Source organism: Sceloporus undulatus, chromosome 1, assembly GCF_019175285.1.
Source record: "Sceloporus undulatus isolate JIND9_A2432 ecotype Alabama chromosome 1, SceUnd_v1.1, whole genome shotgun sequence".
In the NCBI taxonomy this organism is placed as follows: domain Eukaryota; kingdom Metazoa; phylum Chordata; class Lepidosauria; order Squamata; family Phrynosomatidae; genus Sceloporus; species Sceloporus undulatus.
Genome location: NC_056522.1, coordinates 18,728,922 through 18,748,242, shown reverse-complemented (window position 1 = coordinate 18,748,242; position 19,321 = coordinate 18,728,922). Strand labels below are relative to the sequence as shown.

General features: G+C 43.1%; 1 protein-coding gene across 33 annotated transcripts in view; it reads right to left on the bottom strand.

Moving 5' to 3' along the window:
- The window catches only part of NRXN1 (neurexin 1), a 1,287,750-nt gene that overhangs the window by 133,779 nt on the left and 1,134,650 nt on the right, over positions 1-19,321 (bottom strand). For 24 of the 33 annotated variants that reach the window (XM_042451209.1, XM_042451219.1, XM_042451256.1 and 21 more), the window contains 2 exons: positions 13,964-14,053; positions 12,126-12,445 (listed from right to left, as the gene is read on the bottom strand). In XM_042451209.1, the coding sequence (XP_042307143.1) occupies positions 12,126-12,445; positions 13,964-14,053 (410 nt within the window). The remainder of the gene's footprint in view (positions 1-12,125; positions 12,446-13,963; positions 14,054-19,321) is intronic. The other 9 variants (XM_042451359.1, XM_042451502.1, XM_042451445.1 and 6 more) reach the window with 1 other exon arrangement.

Here is a 19,321-nt window from a genome sequence, read left to right as displayed (position 1 = left end):
TCTACGCCGGACGCCGCCGCCGCTGCAGCCTCGCCGGGACTGTTCCTCTGCCGGGCGGCCTCCTCCCGGTGGTTTTTAGAGGTGCGCATCTGCGCACCGCCCCGGGAGTGCCGCCCCTGGACTTGGGGGAACCCCCCACAGACACCTGGACTGCTCTGGCTTGGCGTTTGGCGGCCAGCAAGGGCGTGAAGGCCCCTTTAAGGACCATCTGGGGGGAAGTTGGGAGGAGCCCCGCCAGGTGAGAGCGGCGGGGATAAAAAGCCGGGCAACCGGACCCTCCTGGCACGCCCCCTTTGCCTTCTACGCCGGACGCCGCCGCCGCTGCAGCCTCGCCGGGACTGTTCCTCTGCCGGGCGGCCTCCTCCCGGTGGTTTTTAGAGGTGCGCATCTGCGCACCGCCCCGGGAGTGCCGCCCCTGGACTTGGGGGAACCCCCCACAGACACCTGGACTGCTTCTGCGGAGCTGCGACGGTGCGCAGTTGCGCAGTGTCCATCGGACGCGGGAGGGCTGGGTCGCCAGGGAGTCAGAGGATGCCTATAGTGGCTGCCCTCTGCTCCATCAGCGGCCATAGAGGGTCGGGGGGAGGTTAGGGATGCGGGGGATGCCGGGGCTGGGGTTGACATCGGGGAGGGCGGAGCTCCTATTGAGGTAGTGTGGGGCAGGGGGAGGTATGGCGGTGGGAGAAGGGACTTCCGTTCCAGGGGAAGGCGGGATAGATGCATTATATCTATCCCACCTTCCTGTCCCCCTCCCAACCTGAAGGACCTGAGGGTCACTCCAACCGTGCCACAAACCCTGTCGCTGCTCCTGTGCAATGCCAGGTCTATTAATAACAAGTCCCACATCCTCCAGGATCTCCTGGAGGACTCTAGGTGTGACCTGGCTTGCATTACCGAGACCTGGCTAGGGCCTGAAGGGGATGCGGTGTGGGCTCAGGCCCTGCCTGCTGGGTACTCGGTGAAGGACCAGCGCAGGTTAGGTGGGCGGGGGGGGGGGTGTGGCCTTGGTATATAGGAACACCGTGTCCCTCACCAGGAACCACATCCGACAGACCTCCTATATCGAGTGTATTTACCTGACCCTGAAAGCTAGGGACAGTCTAGGGATTCTGCTGGTGTATCGGCCACCCCGTGCATTAGCAGACTCCCTTAACGAGCTGACACAGCTGGTTGCTGAACTGATGATGGAGACGCCCAGGCTTCTTGTCCTGGGCGACTTCAACATCTCTCTCACGGCCAGCTATGTTCCATCCGGTGCGGCTCGGGAATTCATGGAGACCATGACGGCCATGGGCCTGTCCCAGCTGATACAGGGTCCCACGCATTGCGCGGGTAATACACTCGATCTGGTTTTCTGTTCGGATGCGGAAAATCCGTGGGTGGAAATAGCTAATATTTCCCCCCTGTCATGGACGGATCATTTCCTGGTAGAGGTGAAAATCAAGGCCTCTACCCAGATCCCCCCCCGGGGGTGGTGGACCTGTTAGGATGGTCCACCCTCGAAGGCTGATGGAACCTGAGAGGTTCCAAGAAGCCTTAGAGGGGCTCGCGGTTGGAAATGACGGCGACTCTGTTGATGCCCTTACCGGTATTTGGAATACCGGTCTTTCTGGGGCTATACACAGAATCGCTCCCAAGCGTCCTCTCAGGCCCGCTTCCAATCGTAAGCCTTGGTATACGGAAGATCTCCGGGCGAGGAAGCGGGTCCTGCGACGACTAGAGTGCCGTTGGCGGAAATACCTTCGCTTAAACGACAAGACTCTCCTAGACCGGCTGTTGAAGGACTACGGAGAGGCAATACGAGCAACAAAGAATTCGTTCTATGGTGCTCGTATTGCGTCCGCTGAGTCACGTCCAGCAGAGTTGTTCAGGGTGGTCAGGGAGTTAACTCAGCTCCCTCCTGCCCTGAACCAGATCCTTGAACCTTCTAAGGCCTGCTGTGACTTTTTCAATGACTTTTTTGTGGATAAAACTTCTCGCATAAGCGAAGGTCTGAACGCCGACGTTAGTGCAGAACCTAGGGTAGAAGTGTCCAGAGCCTCCGCGGACTGTGTTATACTGGATCAGTTTGAGTTGGTGAGTACCGAGGATGTGGACAAGATCCTCGGAAGTGTTCGGAAAACAACCTGCTCTCTTGATCCCTGCCCCTCGTGGTTAGCGGCCCAGGGGGGACCGGTAGTAACCACTTTGTTACGCCGGATTATTAACACCTCTCTCAGGGATGGGCGATTTCCATCGGATCTTAAATTGGCCATTGTAAGACCGATCCTAAAAAAGCCCTCCCTTGACCCCCTGGTACATAATAATTATCGGCCTGTTTCTCTGCTACCATTTTTGGGGAAGGTGATCGAGAGGGCGGTTGCGCTCCAGCTTCAGGCGGTCTTGGATGAAACGGATTATCTGGATCCATTTCAAACTGGCTTCCGGGCGGGTCACGGGGTTGAGACGGCCATGGTCGCCTTGGTCGATGATCTCCGTCTGAGCGCTGACCGGGGAAGCGTGTCCCTGTTGGTGCTCTTGGACATCTCAGCGGCTTTCGATACCATAGACCATGGTATCCTTCTGGGACGCCTGGCTGAGGTGGGAATCGGGGGCACTGTGCTCCAGTGGTTCCGGTCCTACCTCTCTGGGAGGTCCCAGATGGTGCAGCTGGGGGACGTGTGCTCCAGCGAGCGGGCCCTTAAAACTGGGGTCCCTCAAGGAGCCATTCTGTCTCCCATGCTATTTAACATTTACATGAAACCGCTGGGAGAGATCATCCGGAGACATGGGGCGCGGGGTTATCAGTACGCTGATGACACCCAGATTATTTTCTCTATGTCTCCGACTGATGCAGTGACCGGGGATGGCGTCTCTCCTCTCGTGGCCTGTCTGGAGTCAGTAATGGACTGGATGAGGAAAAACCGACTCAAGCTGAATCCAGAGAAAACGGAGGTACTAGTGATAGGTTCCCCCGGTCCAGGAATGGCGGTGGTTCCACCTGTCCTGAACGGGGTCACGCTCCCTGTGAAGGACTCCGTGCGCAGTTTGGGAGTGCTTCTTGACTCGTCGCTTCATCTGACTGCTCAGGTGAATGCGACGGTCAAGAGCACTTGTTACCAGCTTCGGCTGATTCGCCAGCTGCGCCCATATCTGGACCGGAGGGACCTAGAAACTGTGGTACATGCTCTGGTAACTTCGAGATTGGATTTCTGCAATGCACTCTACATGGGGCAACCCTTATACCAAACTCGGAAGCTGCAAATGGTACAGAATATGGCAGCCCGGCTGGTCACTGGCGTATCCAGGACCAGCCACATAACACCTGTACTTAAAGATCTACATTGGCTGCCCGTTCGCTTCCGAGCTCAATATAAGGCGTTGGTTATTACCTATAAAGCCCTAAATGGCTTGGGCCCAGGTTTCCTAAAGGACCGCCTCTCCCCGTACAATCCGCCTCGCACCCTCAGAACATCTGGGCAGCAACTGCTGAAGGCGCCTGGGGCTAAGCGCGCTTCTACGTCTAGAAGGGCTTTTTCTATAGCTGCCCCAGCCCTTTGGAACACGCTGCCCATTGAGCTCCGCTCATCTACCACCCTGGCCCAATTTAGGAAGGATCTTAAGACCTTCCTATTTAAGCAGGCATTCCCCGACTAAGATCCTGTGGGCCTCCCCTCCTCTTCCGTGGCCATGAGGAAGGGCGACGGGGCTTTTATTCCTGTTTTTAGTTTTCTGTGACTGTTGTTTACTGTTTTTAATTGTATCTGCGTGCACTTGATGCACTTCTGTAAGCCGCCCTGATCTATTTGGAAGGGCGGGGTAAAAATAAATTTTATTATTATTATTATTATTATTAATCTACCATAGGGTTTTCTTGGCAAGATTTTTTCAGAGGATTTGCCATTGCTCTCCTCTGAGGTGGAGAAAATGTGACCTGGTCATGATCTCCTCATGGGTTTCCATGGCTGAATGAGGATCCAAATCCTGTCCTCCCAGAGTTGTAGTTCAACACTCAAACTACTACTCTTTTTGGCTCATGTGCCTTCAAGTCATTTCTCACTGATGGAGACCCTAAAGTTAACATATTATGGGGTTTTCTTGGCAAGATTTGTTCAGGGACAATTTGCCATTCCCTTCCCCTGAGGTTGAGAGACTGTGGCATGCCCAATATCACCCAGTGGGTTTCATTGTCAAGCTGGGAATTGAACCGTGGTCTCCAGAGGTGTAGTACAACACTCAAACTACAGCGCTACGCTGGCTCCTTGAAACATACACTACAAGGATCACATCTGTGCAAATGTAAGAAATGAGATGCTGATTCTGTAGGTATTTATGGATATTCTGAGTTCCTGTGAAAGCTGGATCAGTGTATCTAAATGGAGATCTAAAACATTTGGATATGCTCTCCTACATTTGATAACTGATCACTGCTTGCCACCTGTTCTACAAGATGATATTACACATTGCACAAGCTATTGACATTCTGAGCACAGAAGACAGGTGACCTCCCATCCTCCCAAATTCAAGACAAGCATCCTTCTATAGAGTTGGGAATACCAGGAGAAGAGTATTTCATGCCTCCTAAATACTGCTGCTGTCCTCACATCCACTGAGTACATATGGAGCCTTGGTGGCGCAGTGGTTAAATGCCTGTACTGCAGCCATTCACTCAAAACCACAAGGTTGCGAGTTCAAGACCAGCAAAGGGCCCAAGCTCGACTCAGGCTTGCATCCTTCCGAGGTCGCTAAAATGAGTACCCAGACTGTTGGGGGCAAATTAGCATACTTGCTAATTAGCTTACTTGCTGTTCACCGCTATGATCTTTGGAATAGTGGTATATAAATAAAACAAATTATTATTATTATTATTATTATTATTATTAGTTTGTAGCACACACAAGCACAGGCTGATTCTGCTAGGCCACAATGCTAGTACCAGAGCATACACTTGATGCTGGTACCTAGTACAGTGGTATTCTTGGCTATTTAGATTTTGTTGGATTATCACTAAAAGGATCCCTGACCACTGGACTGGTATGAGAACCACAGCCTGGGAATGCTAGGGAATTAACCTGGGAGTTCCTGTAGGCAGAACACAGTGTTCCACTACTGAACTACAGCCCACTGCATGAAATTTGATGGGATATTTGCAAGAGCTAGTCCTCAAAAAAGACTTTCTTGAACATACATTTATAACAGGTCTGGACAACTATGAACCACCAAGTCAAACACAGTAAACTGGCCACATACAGCAACTGCCTGCCAAAAGTTCTTTAGCCACTTTGTTTTGTTGTCTGTTTGGGTCAACAAAGGTGTGTTTGTGTGGTGTTTGCAAAGTGGCAGGATCTGATACTCTACCATAAATGATTAATCAGCTGCATGCAGTTTGTTGGGTCATGAGATCTGTAGACCTTATATAGAAAAGGAAACACATTTAGGAAAAACTAGGCCAGCTCTACATTTTTTTTAAAGAAAAATATATAAATAATCATGAGAGACTTAAATTATGTCTCTTTAAATGGGAATTGTGATCTTTAATTGAATCCAATAGCTCTGCAAATGGACCAAATAATCTCTAATTGATTAGATCATTTACTTTTTATCAGCTCATTTTCTCCCTAAACTTGCACATTCTTGTATCGGCATTAACTTTCTTCCATTAACAGTTAATATTCAATTGCCTGTTTTCGTCACTGTGCTAATTAATTGAAAGCTGTATTTGGCTGGAAGGGAAGGAAAGTAACTTTCTTCCTTTCAGTATGGTATATAGCTCTTAAGTCCAATGCCCCTCAGTTTCTGTGACAAGCAGAGAGAGTTTTTGAAATAATTTTTAAAAAATAGACAGGAAAGTGAAGAGAAGCAGATCTAGGACACAAAGGTAAAGTCCCTTTTAAATATATGTTTCCTACAAGAGAATAACTGCCTCCTGCAAGGTATTAAACATCCTCTATTCTCACTGACGTCAATGAGATGAAAGTGCTCAGTATCTATGCTGGATCAGGCACTGCAGTGTCCAAGTGTCACTGGAACATGCAAGCATATCTTGCTGATAAAAGAAATAAGTCAAAAAATAATAGTACTAACTATTTATATACACTGGCAGACTGATTCAGACAAGAGAAGATCTGGCATCTCTACGTGCCTGAACTTGCAGTGAGAGTGCAACTAGGGATGCTTGCTGGCAAATTTCATCTCCCATGTTGCAATGATGTCAGCACAGTAACCTCTACAAATCAAAGGACAGGTGTGTTTCAGCCGGATGGAAACAAGAACAATGAGCCAGAGGAAATCAAGGCAGCACAAACCTTGTTAGATGTAATGAACATGCACCAAATATTGCCACAGCTTTACCAATGCAGAAAACTTATTTTTAATAACTGTGGTACTCATTTTCCAAGTGCTCATCCTTGTACATTCAGCCTTCCATATCCTTGGATTTTTTCAACCACAGATTAAATCACCCATGGCTTGAAAATATTTTATATAAGGGACACCACTTTACTAGGGCATAGTATATAATGAGGCTTGAGCATCCAGGATTTTGGCGTCCACAGAGAATCCTGGAACCCAACCTTAGTGGTTAATGTTGAGTTGTTAGAGTTGTTGAGTTCTTTGAATTCTCTGGTAGAGCTGTACTGTGAGAGGCAGGGCTGGGGAGCAGTGGAATAAGATGTTTTTTCTGAATGTTACTCCTACTCTTATAGTTTTCAAGTTTCAAGTTAACATTTATTGTACTAGCTGAAGGCCATGACAAAATGAGCTTATCAAAAAGCATAAAACATTTAACATTTATAAAAACCTCTTGCTCCTTTACTCCTTACTCCTACTACCCAGTCCTGGGGAAAAGCCCGGATGCTTTGCAAGGCTGGTGTGCGTGTGTGTGTAAGTGTCTCTCTTTGCCTCCCAGTCCCTTACCCAATGCAATATAATAAAATTGATTTTTGGTGTTTGCATGTACAATATCATTACTCCTTATTCCTACTCCTGCTCTTGTAAAAACCTCTTACTCTTTTACTCCTTACTCCTAGTCCTCAGCCCAGGTGAGGGGGACCCACTAGGGATGTCAAACTTTCTTAATTTCATTCTCACAGGAGAAGAATGAATCATTTGTTTGATTTTTCTCCCTGCTGTCAGAAGGCCTCCAGAAACTGCACAGTTTTCAAAAACATTCTCATAGCTAAGGATTTATTCAGAGAGCATCAAGAGGAGGAAGGCCTATTTTTTTCCTTGCACTTCTAGGGAGACAGAGCAATGACCCTTTCCCCAAGACTCACCATTTTACTACCCCCTCCCCATTTTCCTGCTTTGAAAAAAATGTCCTTTAGAAGCAGAGGAAGCCTGTTTGCCGTTTGGTTTGCTGTATATTTATGAATGTTCTAAAGTTGTCAGCCAATGTGCCTAGGAGTTATCTTCTTAAAGATACCACTTCAGGATTACATATACTGCCTTGTTCAGGTCAAATCAAAGCTTGCATTGTCTTGTGTCTGGCTATCAGAAAATAGGGAGATGCTTTACTTAACCACCCTCTGCCCTCCACCAGCTACTACGTGGCTATGATTGGGCAAGGCACTATATTTAATCCCATCTATCAGACAGTAACTCTTATGCACATTGTCTGACAACTTGAGCTATACATAAATATAAGACAACTAAAAGGGCAAACTGCCTTCCTGTGCTTCTGGAGGGCAAACTTTTCAATCCAAGATAATGAGTGAGGGAAGGTGCAGATGAATGGTGATTCTCTAGGGCAGCAGTTCCCAACCTGTGCTCCGAAGAGCCCTTAGGGCTCTGTGTGCTCTTCCTGAGTGCTCTGTGGCTGCATCAGAAAAATGAACAAAATTAAAATTGAATGAAATTAAAGAATAAGAATATGTTCTTATATATACTCCTAAACACCATTAACTTGTAAGACATAGGGTAGACCTCTTAGGGGCTCTGCCACATAAATAAGGGCTCCGCGAGTCAAAAAGGTTGGGAACCCCTGCTATAGGGGGTGGGGGAAGAGGTAATATTTTCTTTAATAAGGGTATTTAACAAAGCTCAGTCATTACAATGGGGTGAGGAATGGCTTCTCATTAAGACAATATCTTTGGTCAGGATTCTCCTTGTGATTTTTCAGCACTTGAGAAACTCCTTTTTCATTTAAAATATCCTATGAATATTTTTACATCTTTACTGTTGTGTGTCTTGAAGTCATTCCAGACTTATGAAAACCATATCATTGGGCTTTCTGAGGCTGGGAGTGTGTGACTCACCTAACAGCACCTGGTGGGTTTCCATGGCTGAGCAGGGAATCAAATCCTGGTCTCCAGAGTCACAGTCCAATATTCAAACCACTACATCATGCTGGATTTCCTGTTTCCATCTTAGGTGCAGAACACACAGCAGAAATAATACAGTTTGAGACCACTTTAACTCCCCTGACTCAGTGCTAGGGCATCCTGGGAATTGTAGTTTATTGTGGCACCAGAGCTCTCTAATAGAGAAAACTAATGTCTCACAAAACTACAGTTTCTAGAATTCCCTAGCATTGAGCCAGGGCAATTATAGGAGTGTCAAACCGGATTGTTTCTGCCTTAGACCCACTAAAGGTCTCTGCCAGAGAACTCTGATATTCCTTAGCAAACTGCTAATGCCAGAATACAACTGAATGGAACAATGGATGTTAAAGTAGTAGTCAACTGCTACATAACTGAGTACTGTAGAGACACTCCAGCTCTTGTGCTAAATATAATATCACTCTCGTCATTATTTCAGGGCATAGTCTGAAACAATCTGCTGAAGTTATGCAGGTCTAGGTTAGGTCAGTGCATATTAGGAAATGTATCACCTGTTACATCTCTGCACATCGGGCTGCTGTTAATGCTACAACAGCAAAGGCAGTTAAGTGTTGGTGACCCTACTTGTATGTTTCCGTAAAATATTAAAAGGCCAGAAGGGGAAATATGTATCTGAATGCCCACTCATTCATAGCAAAGTAATTTGATCCTATCTTTAAACGAAGTACAGAAAGACCAGAGCATGGTAGGAAAACTATCTCACGCAGAGTGACCCCTCTTTGATGAAATGCACCAGCACATTATAATTCAGTGAAAAGAATAGAATTTGAAAGTTCTGTGTCATATTACCTTCAGAACTAGGCAATTAAAGAAGACCACAAGTATCTTCTCTCTTACCTCTATTACACACTCTCAGAGTACAGTGTGATCTCACAAAACCCCATGAGACCTACAATTGATCTCTACATTAATATGAAGTTACGTAAAGGTAAAGCGGCAATGATGTAATCATCATCACCTATATATTAACAGCACAGATTAATAGCACAGACTGGGGATGAGTTGATGTTGGCGATGGAATTGAAAAATGTGTACTGTGGGCTAAAATAAACATCCAGAAGGGGTGGCTTGAATCAACTGTATGACGCGGCCCCAATTCGCCTTGAAACTGCCCAAAAAAGGAGTGGCAAAAAGCCAGCTTGGCAGCCGCAATGTAACCAAAAGCCAGCTTCATGATGCTTTGGTATTGTGCAGTATGTAAACACCGCTGGAGTGTCATGAAGGTGTGTAAACGGCCATGCAGTGGATTGGATGGCCCTTGTAGTCTCTTCCAACTCTACAATTCTATGACTCTATGAAGCATACAGTGTGTAAATGTCATGCTCCTAAGCCACCGAGAAGATGGCAAAAAAGGGCCATCTTTTTCAAGCCTAAGGGAAGAAAAAGGAGACTTAACACCTTGAGAAGCATTTCTATTCTGGTCTGCAAAAGTGAAATTAAAAAAAAAATTAGGAACAAGCCTCTAAATCAAGGCAAAAGAGGAGTCAGATTGCCCACAGAATTCAGAGTGTCTACTGCGGATAAGGAATGAAGGAGTGCATTCTGAAAGAATGAATAAATTAGTCAGATAGAACATGTAACAAGATTGCACCACAATGCAACATTTTGCTACAGGTCACACTTGTTTGGATCCATCTTAAACAAGTTGCTTCAGAGTGGGCCCATATTAACTCATTAAAATTGGTCATGATTTAGATTGAGCCTCAAGATGCAACTTCAAATGTCTACTTTTCCTTTACCCTTTCAAAACTTACCCTTTAAAGTACAGAAGACAGGGAGGTTTGGCTTCCAAAAGATCTTATCCTTTAAGGCTTGAGTACTACCACAGGAATGTTTTGGTTGGGGGGCATCTGCTAACACTGGGAAGCATAGAAAATGAAGTTCCCAATGCTTCTTGGTGTCACAAGATGTATCCAATCCATAAAGATCAGGTATGTTCATGAAGGTTTAACTGAGTATCCAGGCAATAAACATGCACTTTGGTTGTCACATTTTCTCCTTATCACAAACTTTTACCCCCAACAAATGCATGGGAAATGAGAAGAGATAAGCAAAGGGAGGGTTAGAAGGGAGAAAAAAATGTAGAATAGAGCTGTTAAAACGTACATCCAAACTTCAGAGAATGCTTGTCCTGAGTTGGAATAAGCTTGAGGAGCATAAGATGTGTATTTATACCCAGAGTCTCTCTCTTTTTTAAAAACAAAACAAAACAAAAAAACCAAAAAAACAACAACAAAAACACAGCACTATCACTGGGGAAAACTAAACCTTAAAGGTAATGACTATATCCTACTATTAAGCATAATATTTGTTCTTCCCAGAACAAAGATTCCTCAGAGATAAGTGTCTTAGCAATCAGACTTACAAACTGAACACATATTTACCTTTCAGCAGACAGTCAAAAAAGAAGCATGCGAGACATACTCACCTAAGGAAAATGACATGCTATGATAGAAAGTTTTATCTCTAGCAGGAATACAGACTGAGTCTAATTTATCTGAAAAACCTGGGACCAGAAATGGTTTGAGTTTTGGATTTTTTTTTCCAAATTTTTGAATATTTGCATATATCTTGGAGATGGTACCCAATTCTAAATATGAAATTCATTTATGTTTCACATGTACCTTATATACCTTATAAGCATTTTATTTGCATATATACCTCATACACTTGCACATATGCACCTTATACGCATAGCCAGAAGGTAGTTTATACACAATATTTTAAAATAATTTTGAGCATAAAGCAAAGTCTGTGTACTAACCTTCAGAAAGCAAAGGTGTCACTATCTCAACCCATGCCAACAATTTTTGATTTTGGAGTATTTCACAATTATGGATAAGAGAGACTCAGCCTGAAACAAATGTGGTGAATGTACCATCTAGTTTGACCCTGTGTGACTTGCTTTGATGTCTGTGTGGGAATCCACATCTGAGTGCAAAACATTTGTCTGAATTTGTAACACCCCAGGAAGAGTATCTGGTTGAGAAGGAATTATAACCTCCCCATATGGAAAGATGTTGTCCATGTCAGAGGCATTTGTGAACTAGAGGCAGTCACTGGCTCCACTGCTTGGAGATAGTAAATCCAGCATGGGCTTTACCCAAGGTAGTGAATCTGATTCCACAAACAAGTTCAGTACTTGAATAGTTTCCATAAAACTGAGAATAACACCTATAAAACTCAGATTCACTACCTTGAAGCAGCAGAACCACTGGCGGCCTCTGCTGTGGACTGCATAAGGAATGTTCCAATTCTCTCCTTGTCAATGACAAAAAATGTAACTTTGTCTGAGGTGGCAGTAAATCATGGCTTTTTTTTTTTACATATTTGTTATTACCAAGGAGAAAACTGGAATATTGTACCTAATTTCTGTAGCAGCCAAATATTTGGTAAATCAGTCAAGTTTTCTTAATGCGAAATCATCTCTATTGTGCTCATGTGTTTAATTCTAGAAAAAGATGCTTCTTAAAATACAACGGAGATGTGCCCGCAGTTGCTTGGTCCAACCATAGTTGTTCATCTACCTCAGGTGAATAACTTGTTTCCACAAGAGCACTGTAGAAAATGAAAACTATATCCAGACACTTGCCTAAATATGTGGATGAACAAAACACACACACTTCTATCAACTGTGTTACATGGGTCTCTTTGAAAACAAGGAAGACGCAACCACTGTGGCGCGTGCCACCAATCACTAAGACCTTATATCTTCAGGACCTTTAAAAGCAGGCAATGGTAGAAATTCCAGAAACCATAAATAAGGAAATAGACAAAATCCAAATATTTAGAAATTCCATGACTAACCTGACCAATGGGTTCTTTCGTTGGTGGCTTTCCTCTTCTAGCTGTACTTGTTGCCAGAGTGGTAGTGGTTTCCATTACCGACGTGGACATCTCAGACTGCATTGCAGTGGCAGTTGACTCAGTTGTCATAGAGGAAGGCACTTCACCAACAAGTCTCACATTCCCTTCTATCACTATGTTGGCGTCGTTCTCGGCAGCCATGTTCAGGACTTTCAAGCCATTGTAGTACAGTCCGGAAAGCTGGCCCTGAAATGGATGACCCCGCTCCTTGCCTCCAATTTTTATCGTCGCTTGGCTATTGAAGATTGTGAGCTGACGCCCTGCAAAGATAGTATTACATACATGCAAAAAATGTTGATTGTGAACGCTACACTCTTAAACAGAGGATGACTTTAACAGATTATTATGGGGTGGAGAATGAGAGCAATAAACTATAAGAAAGGAAATTTGCTCATAATTCATTGCTTTTCAATGAGGTGTCTATGGAATGCAGAACTGTTAATCTAAATATTTTCTTAAACTTCTTTTTCTCCTGTGTGTGTGTGTACGTGTGTGTGTGCATGTGCACATTTATGACCGAAATAAAAACAACTGAAAATTGTTTTTAATTTTTTGTAATCCATTTTCTGAAATATTTCCCTTCAACATTCTTTTTTTTTTTGGAGACGGGGTAAATTTTAGAAGTGGGGTGTGTGTCAGATTCTACTACACAAAAGGTAAAATACTGCAAAGACTGCACAATATTTATGTATAATATTTCGCTCTTACAAACATTCTTCTATGTAGCAATATATAATCTATAAATAAGTCATTATTTTTAATACATCTTAAAGCTGATGATCTTCAAGGGTAAGTGATATATCTGTCCTATGTATGCTTTTAGTAAAACTGTGTCTCCAGCTTACCATTCCTAGAGGTGACCTTCATATATGAATATGAATATTGATGCATTCCCCTGACACACACACACACACACACAGGAGGTATGGGATACATACTGTATTCTGAGCATTTCAGGGTAGAGAAACAGAGAGGGAGAGAGAGAGGGAGAGAGATGTCTGCCTGTCTTTCTGCAACACTACCAAATTAAAAAAAAGTAATGAAATAAAAATGTCTGAGATGTAAAAGCAATTTCAAGGAATGGTACATACATCAATGTAGAGTCATGTCACATTGCTATTTAAAATAGAATTCCTCATCAGTGCAAAACCATTATTATTAGTAGTATTAATAAATTTTCTTTTGCAGATTGGGTTCTGCGCATAATAAAAGCATGCACACAACTTTAAGCTCTCTTTTAAGTCATGTTTGTTCCCAAATCCCCTTAGAAAGTAGCAAACGTTAAAGGGACTTCATCTTGTCTGGCAATCATACTGCCCACTATTTAAGATAACCTATGGTTTAAACAATGATTTTGTTTGTTGGTTGGTTGGTTGGTTTCAGGACCGTAATGAACATCTCATAACTACACACAGAGAGATTTAGTTAAGAATTTAGATGATGGAACATGTAACATAATCTATGAACGATTTATCAGTTTTGGTTAATGTTTGCTACGAGTACCTTCATAGATTGAGTTAGTGGATTATATTTAACAGTCCCTTTAACCTTAAGTTAACAGGGTAAGATTATTAAACAGGTGGTACCACTAAAATGTATAGAAATTATTATATACACGGTATGCAAATATTTACTCTACATTTTACTGTTTAAAATTTGTTTTTAATTTAGTTTTACTGAAAAATTTATTGTTTTTATGTTTATTGGTGTTACAATGAAGCACTACTCGGTTATGTTCAAATTATTTTTTTATTTGAAGTTTTAATCAATGTTTTTACCTTTGTCGAGTAGCCATTCATCAACTACTCGACCAAGCCGATATGGAATTCGCTGTCTAGCAATCGCCAGGCGCTCGTTATCATTGTTTCCTTTAAAGTTTAAAGAGACATTTCATTGGTTAAAATCTGTAAGGTCAAAGGTTAAAAGTTAATACTTAAAGCTTGAGCTATACAGTTGCCACATGATTGTTAGGTTTGTTGGTTTGTTTTTGAAAAATTTGGAATTTTTTAAAAATCTCTTCCTAGAACATGTCATGGTTCAGACTTTTCATTCATTCATTTATTTTATTTTAGCCAACAAAATTATTCCTATGTTAATTGAAAATTAGAAATCTGCATTTGAGCTAGGTTATTAAAACTTAAGTTATAGACAGACCCCAAAAAAACCAAATTTAAACATCAAACACTAGCTTTACAAAAAGAATGCTCATGACCTCAGGGTTTTGTCTTTTGCCTTTTGCCTTTTTTTTGATGTTTCTTATTAACTAGTTAAAACATGTTCAGCTGAAACAGGTTTAATTTTGCAAAATACCTCTTGCTCCAACCTCTTAGTCCAGGTTAGTCATTTAAAGAAGAAGAACAGTACAATGCTTAACCACCGTCAAGGACACACTTACTTCTGAGATCTAGAAATCAATCTGATATAATTTATTTGCTACTCAAGAAAAAAACACATTTAAAAAAAACATGTCTCTAACTTTCAAACCAATTCACATACTGAACAGGTGATAAAAGAGAAATCAAATAAACATAAGCATCCAGTTATCCATTGCTTGCACATAACCATAGTCTGTCATGAAATAGTTTTCATATACAATAGCAAGGCTTTGACAAAAGAGACCAGGGGGAAAAAAGCCAAATTGTTTAGAAGTATCTAAAATCATGACCCAGAGAAAACAACTTACACTTAATGTGTCACTGGAATGAAAGGGAAGGGAGTCCACCACCCACAGAGCTGCTGATCTCAAAAGAAATTAAGCTTGTTTTCTTTGTTTCTTTGGAGTGGAACCTTTAGAAAGTGGAGATTATTAAACACTCCCATAACCGGATATGTTGTGATACACAAACTACTTAAGGGCAATTGACTTCATTGTTTTTGATGCCCAGTTATAGTGCTGAAGAGTAACAACATGATGACTACCTTTCAAGGATGAGAGAGAAATGTTGTATAGTTCAATGCTTCTCAAAACAGTAGTCCCTGGACAAGTACTGGTCCTCCAATCCATTGGCTACCAGTCTCTCACAAACTTCCAGGAAAGAAAGAAACAACTGTAACCCATGGGAAAAAATAATGGAGGGTTCCCCTGCCCCATATCAGATAGCTTAAGAAGCACTGGTGTAGCGGACACTTGCCAGGAAACAGGCCATTGACATTTTGAATATCGATTTCTACTCTCCTTTGCAGCAGGTTTCATTGGCATCTTCTATTACATTGTCAACCACTCATTTTAATTCTGAAGGCGACTGCCAACTATGGCATGCTTGCTTGCATAAGCTGAAGGATACAGAGTCTGTGCCAAATAGTAAGCAGTTCATGGGAAGTAGTTACTTCTTAGCCTAAATTCTCCCCTTTTTTGGTTGCTGCATGATTTGCAGATGGGGACAATTCCAGTGATTTGTAGGAAGGGTTATAGTAACAAGGGTCTTTGGGGAAGCTTCTAGCTGGATGCCAGTACTTCTCTCACTATTGGGGATATGAGGAAACCTCAATGGGATTCTCGTGTTGTCTTGCCACAGTCAGAGAGTGTCCCACTGACAGTCCAGTCCCCTTGAGAAGATACCACTTCAGGACAGAGATGCCAAATGTCTCCCCCTGCCCCAATGGTTTCTGCAATTTTTCATGCAAAATGAAGATAGTTTGTATGAAACTCCTGCCTCAGTGAAAAAAATGGCATTATCTCCCTCTTTTGTGAAGCTAAACATGTGTGCACACAAATGTACACATGCAGATATGGGCAGTGGAAATAATGCTACATAGCAACATAACCATAATTTGGGGAGAGGTGCAACTGCTAGTTGCCAGCTACTGGAAGACAACTGCCACTTCAAAAGTGTTAAAGGTCAGTGAAAAAGGCAGAAGCTGGAAAAATTGTTAAATTATTTTCTCTCTCATTTCCCAAGTATTCAAACTGAGAAGCAACTCCCCTTTGTGGTCCAAGACCTTAAAAAAGAAAGAAAGAAAAATCCAATTTTTTTAAAATATTTATTCACATTAACATTTTTGAGTCTCTGTGCAGTTCACCTCCCCCCAACCTTACACACAATTAGCAGCTGGTTCTATGCAACAGGTTTTTAGAACAAAAATCGGGAGACAGGCATGACAGAAAGTGTGTCTGTGCCTTCAGGTCTTCTGTGGACTTATGGTGACCCAATGTATTTTTCATAGGGTTTTCTTAGGCAAGAAATACTCAGAGATGGTTTTGCCAATTTCTTCCTCTGAAATATAGCCTAAAGCATTTACTCTTTGTTGGTAGTCTTAGCCAGGTATTAACCATGGCTATTTAATCATCATCATCATCATTTATTTTTATCCCGCCTCTCTATGCAACACAATTGGGGTGGCTTACAACATTTAGCCTTAGAGAAACTACCATGATTTATTTGTTGCAATTCTCCAGGTCTAATGGATCATTGTGGGTGAAGCTGCCCAGAAAATCCCACAGTGTAGGAATCCACATCCCCAGGCTGTATGCCTAAAATGGGAGTTTACTGGTCTATTTGAATAGAGACCAGTAATTTGATTGGACTTGGTGTATTGTGCCAGGTCTGGGAGACAGATAGGGGTGGGGCTAAGGTTATTTAAGCCTGCTCCTCCTTCCCTTCTGCCTCTTCCAAGAATTGTTGTCCCGCCCTCCCGCCTCGACTTCAGCATGGCTTTGGTGGTCACTTTATGGGCCAGGTAGGAATTCCCCCCCCCCTTTTTCTGAGGCTTTTTTGCCTATCTCACACTGTTGTTCTTGGCACAGGAAATTGTCTCAGGTGTGGACTTAAACAGGCGGTCACTGGTGGTTATGGGGGGAGATGTAATAGTCTGGTGAACACCTATGGTACCCACTTGGGGTGAAAGTTAGGCCTCTTTGACTTTCTTCTTAGGTCTTGTGAGTAAGGAAAGAAGAAAAGAGACCTTCTTGGGGCTGACCTGGGATATAATCCTCAGTCAAGTCTGGCAAGTTGACTGTGGAAATCTCAGGCTGGCGTACCAGATGCAAGCTGGCCGGGAAGCAATCCAGTCATTGGGTTATCCTTGGAGCTCAGGTGTTTCATCCAGGGGAAGCTGAGGAGGTGGCCTGAGGCATAGACCTCCTGCCACAGCTGTTCCCACATCAGGTTGCTCCCCTCTAGTTTGCAAGTACAGTTATAAATAGTTAATTCCTTAAATAAAGTGGCCCTATTTCAACTCACATTTGTGTCTGGTCTCGTTATTTCAAGTTAGACAGCAAACCTTGGAGACCCAACAGATAAGGTGACCATGCTGGGATTGATGGGTCCCCAATTCTAGCCATGTTAAATTTACACTGCTATCAGTATGCAAAGGGATATTGTAGCACCTTTGACACTAACTGAAAGATAGAAGTTGGCAGCCTGAGCTTTCATAAAGTTGAGCTTATTTCCTCAGATGCACTTCACCTAATGCATCTGAGGAATTCAGCTCAAGACTAGAGAAGTTCAGTCTACCAACTTCTGTCTTTCAGTTAGTCACAAAGGTGCTACAATATCCTTTTGCATACTGATTTTCCAGATTAACACAGCTATATCTTTGAATTAAACTACTGATAGTATATAAAATGTGGACTTAGAATTTCAGATTAAAGTGGATAACTGTAATTTTTTACAAACACATAAGAGCTAGTACTTCACAAATGTGAAGCAATCTTTCTAGTTAACAGAGCAAATACACAAAGCTGGTTATTACAGTAATCAAAATCATGGGAATAGCTTCAGAATGATCTTTAGAAGAAGACGTGTGGTAAATAGTGCCTTGAAAATGTGTCTTCTCCCACATCTCACTTTGCAGTGATGTGGACTTCCAACTCCCAAAGTCAATATTTCCACTTGGATTATTTTAATTCTGAAGGCAATTCATGGTAGAAAATCTCAAGATGGAAGATGCTCCAGCTGGGGGAAAATGTTAAGCAATTTGCTGAGAGCCTCACAAAACATCTGTGTTAAGGTGGGACACTGAAGCCAAACTTTGTCACAATGCTGAATAGAACCATAATCACCAAACTGAAAGTATCTAATTTTCATAGGGCCCCATACCATAAAAATAGTAAGTAATGAGTAACAAAAAACTGTTTTAATTCCTTAGCCATAGCAGTAATTGTGTCCCCAGTTAGGATTTTTCTAGAAATACCAACTCATCCCTTAATAGAGTCATTCTCAAACTGTGGGGCAGGACCCCGTGTGTGTGATAGTTGCTCAGTGGAGGCACAAGAAATGTCAGCATGCAAGTACAGCAAATGGAAACATGAAGTTCAAGCCTATGTGTATGTGTGTGCACTGTTGAGGACTGACTGGTCCCTGCAAAAGCAACACTAAGGGCTGGAACAGATGCCCCATTAAAGATGCCCTTCCAGGCGTCTTGGGAGCACAGCATTTACATGGCGCATGCTCCGATAATGTGCAGAAGCCCATTAGCTGCCCAGACATGGACAGCTTCAAGATGCTCCGGAGGAATGGTGTTTACATGCTGCATGCCACTGGAGCATCTTGAAGCTTCTCTGGGGCTGCAGGGGGGCCGGGAAAGCCGACTCTTTCCCAGCCCAAATAAGAGTGGACCTTTTCTGCTCCTATTTGGGCCGGGTTCAAGGCAGACTGAGGGCACAGCATGTGTTTGCTGTGGCCCCAGTGTGTTTTCAATAGGACCGGCTTCAAGCTGCCTCTTCTTGCCAGTCTGTTCCAGCCCTTAGTATCTTTCCCTGTTATGCCTTCCTCCAACCTCAGACATAGCAAAAATTAAGTTTCCTCTTTTTTATTCATTTCTTGCTCAGCTCCTCTGAAGGTCCTATTATTGGCACAGTAGGCCTTAGGGACCATAAGGCAAGCAAAGGCCAGCCTGCTTGGCTCAGGAGACAGGGAAGCAGGAAGACAAGGGTGCTGAAAAGGCCCTGCTGTGACGTCTGCATGTTCCTCCATTATGCTTTCCTCTAACCTCAGACACAACAGAACATCCACCTTTGGGGCAGCAGGCCCACTTCCCTAAGAAACTACGAAACAATTTTTCTGGTGGTAGGGAGTGAATTGAAGAGAGGAGACAGAAAGCACAAGAGCTCAGCATTAGGTCAGAGGCTGCATGCGGCACAAGAGGCCTGTATGAAAGAGGTGCTATTGATAGGATGCTGTGAGGTGAATAAAAAA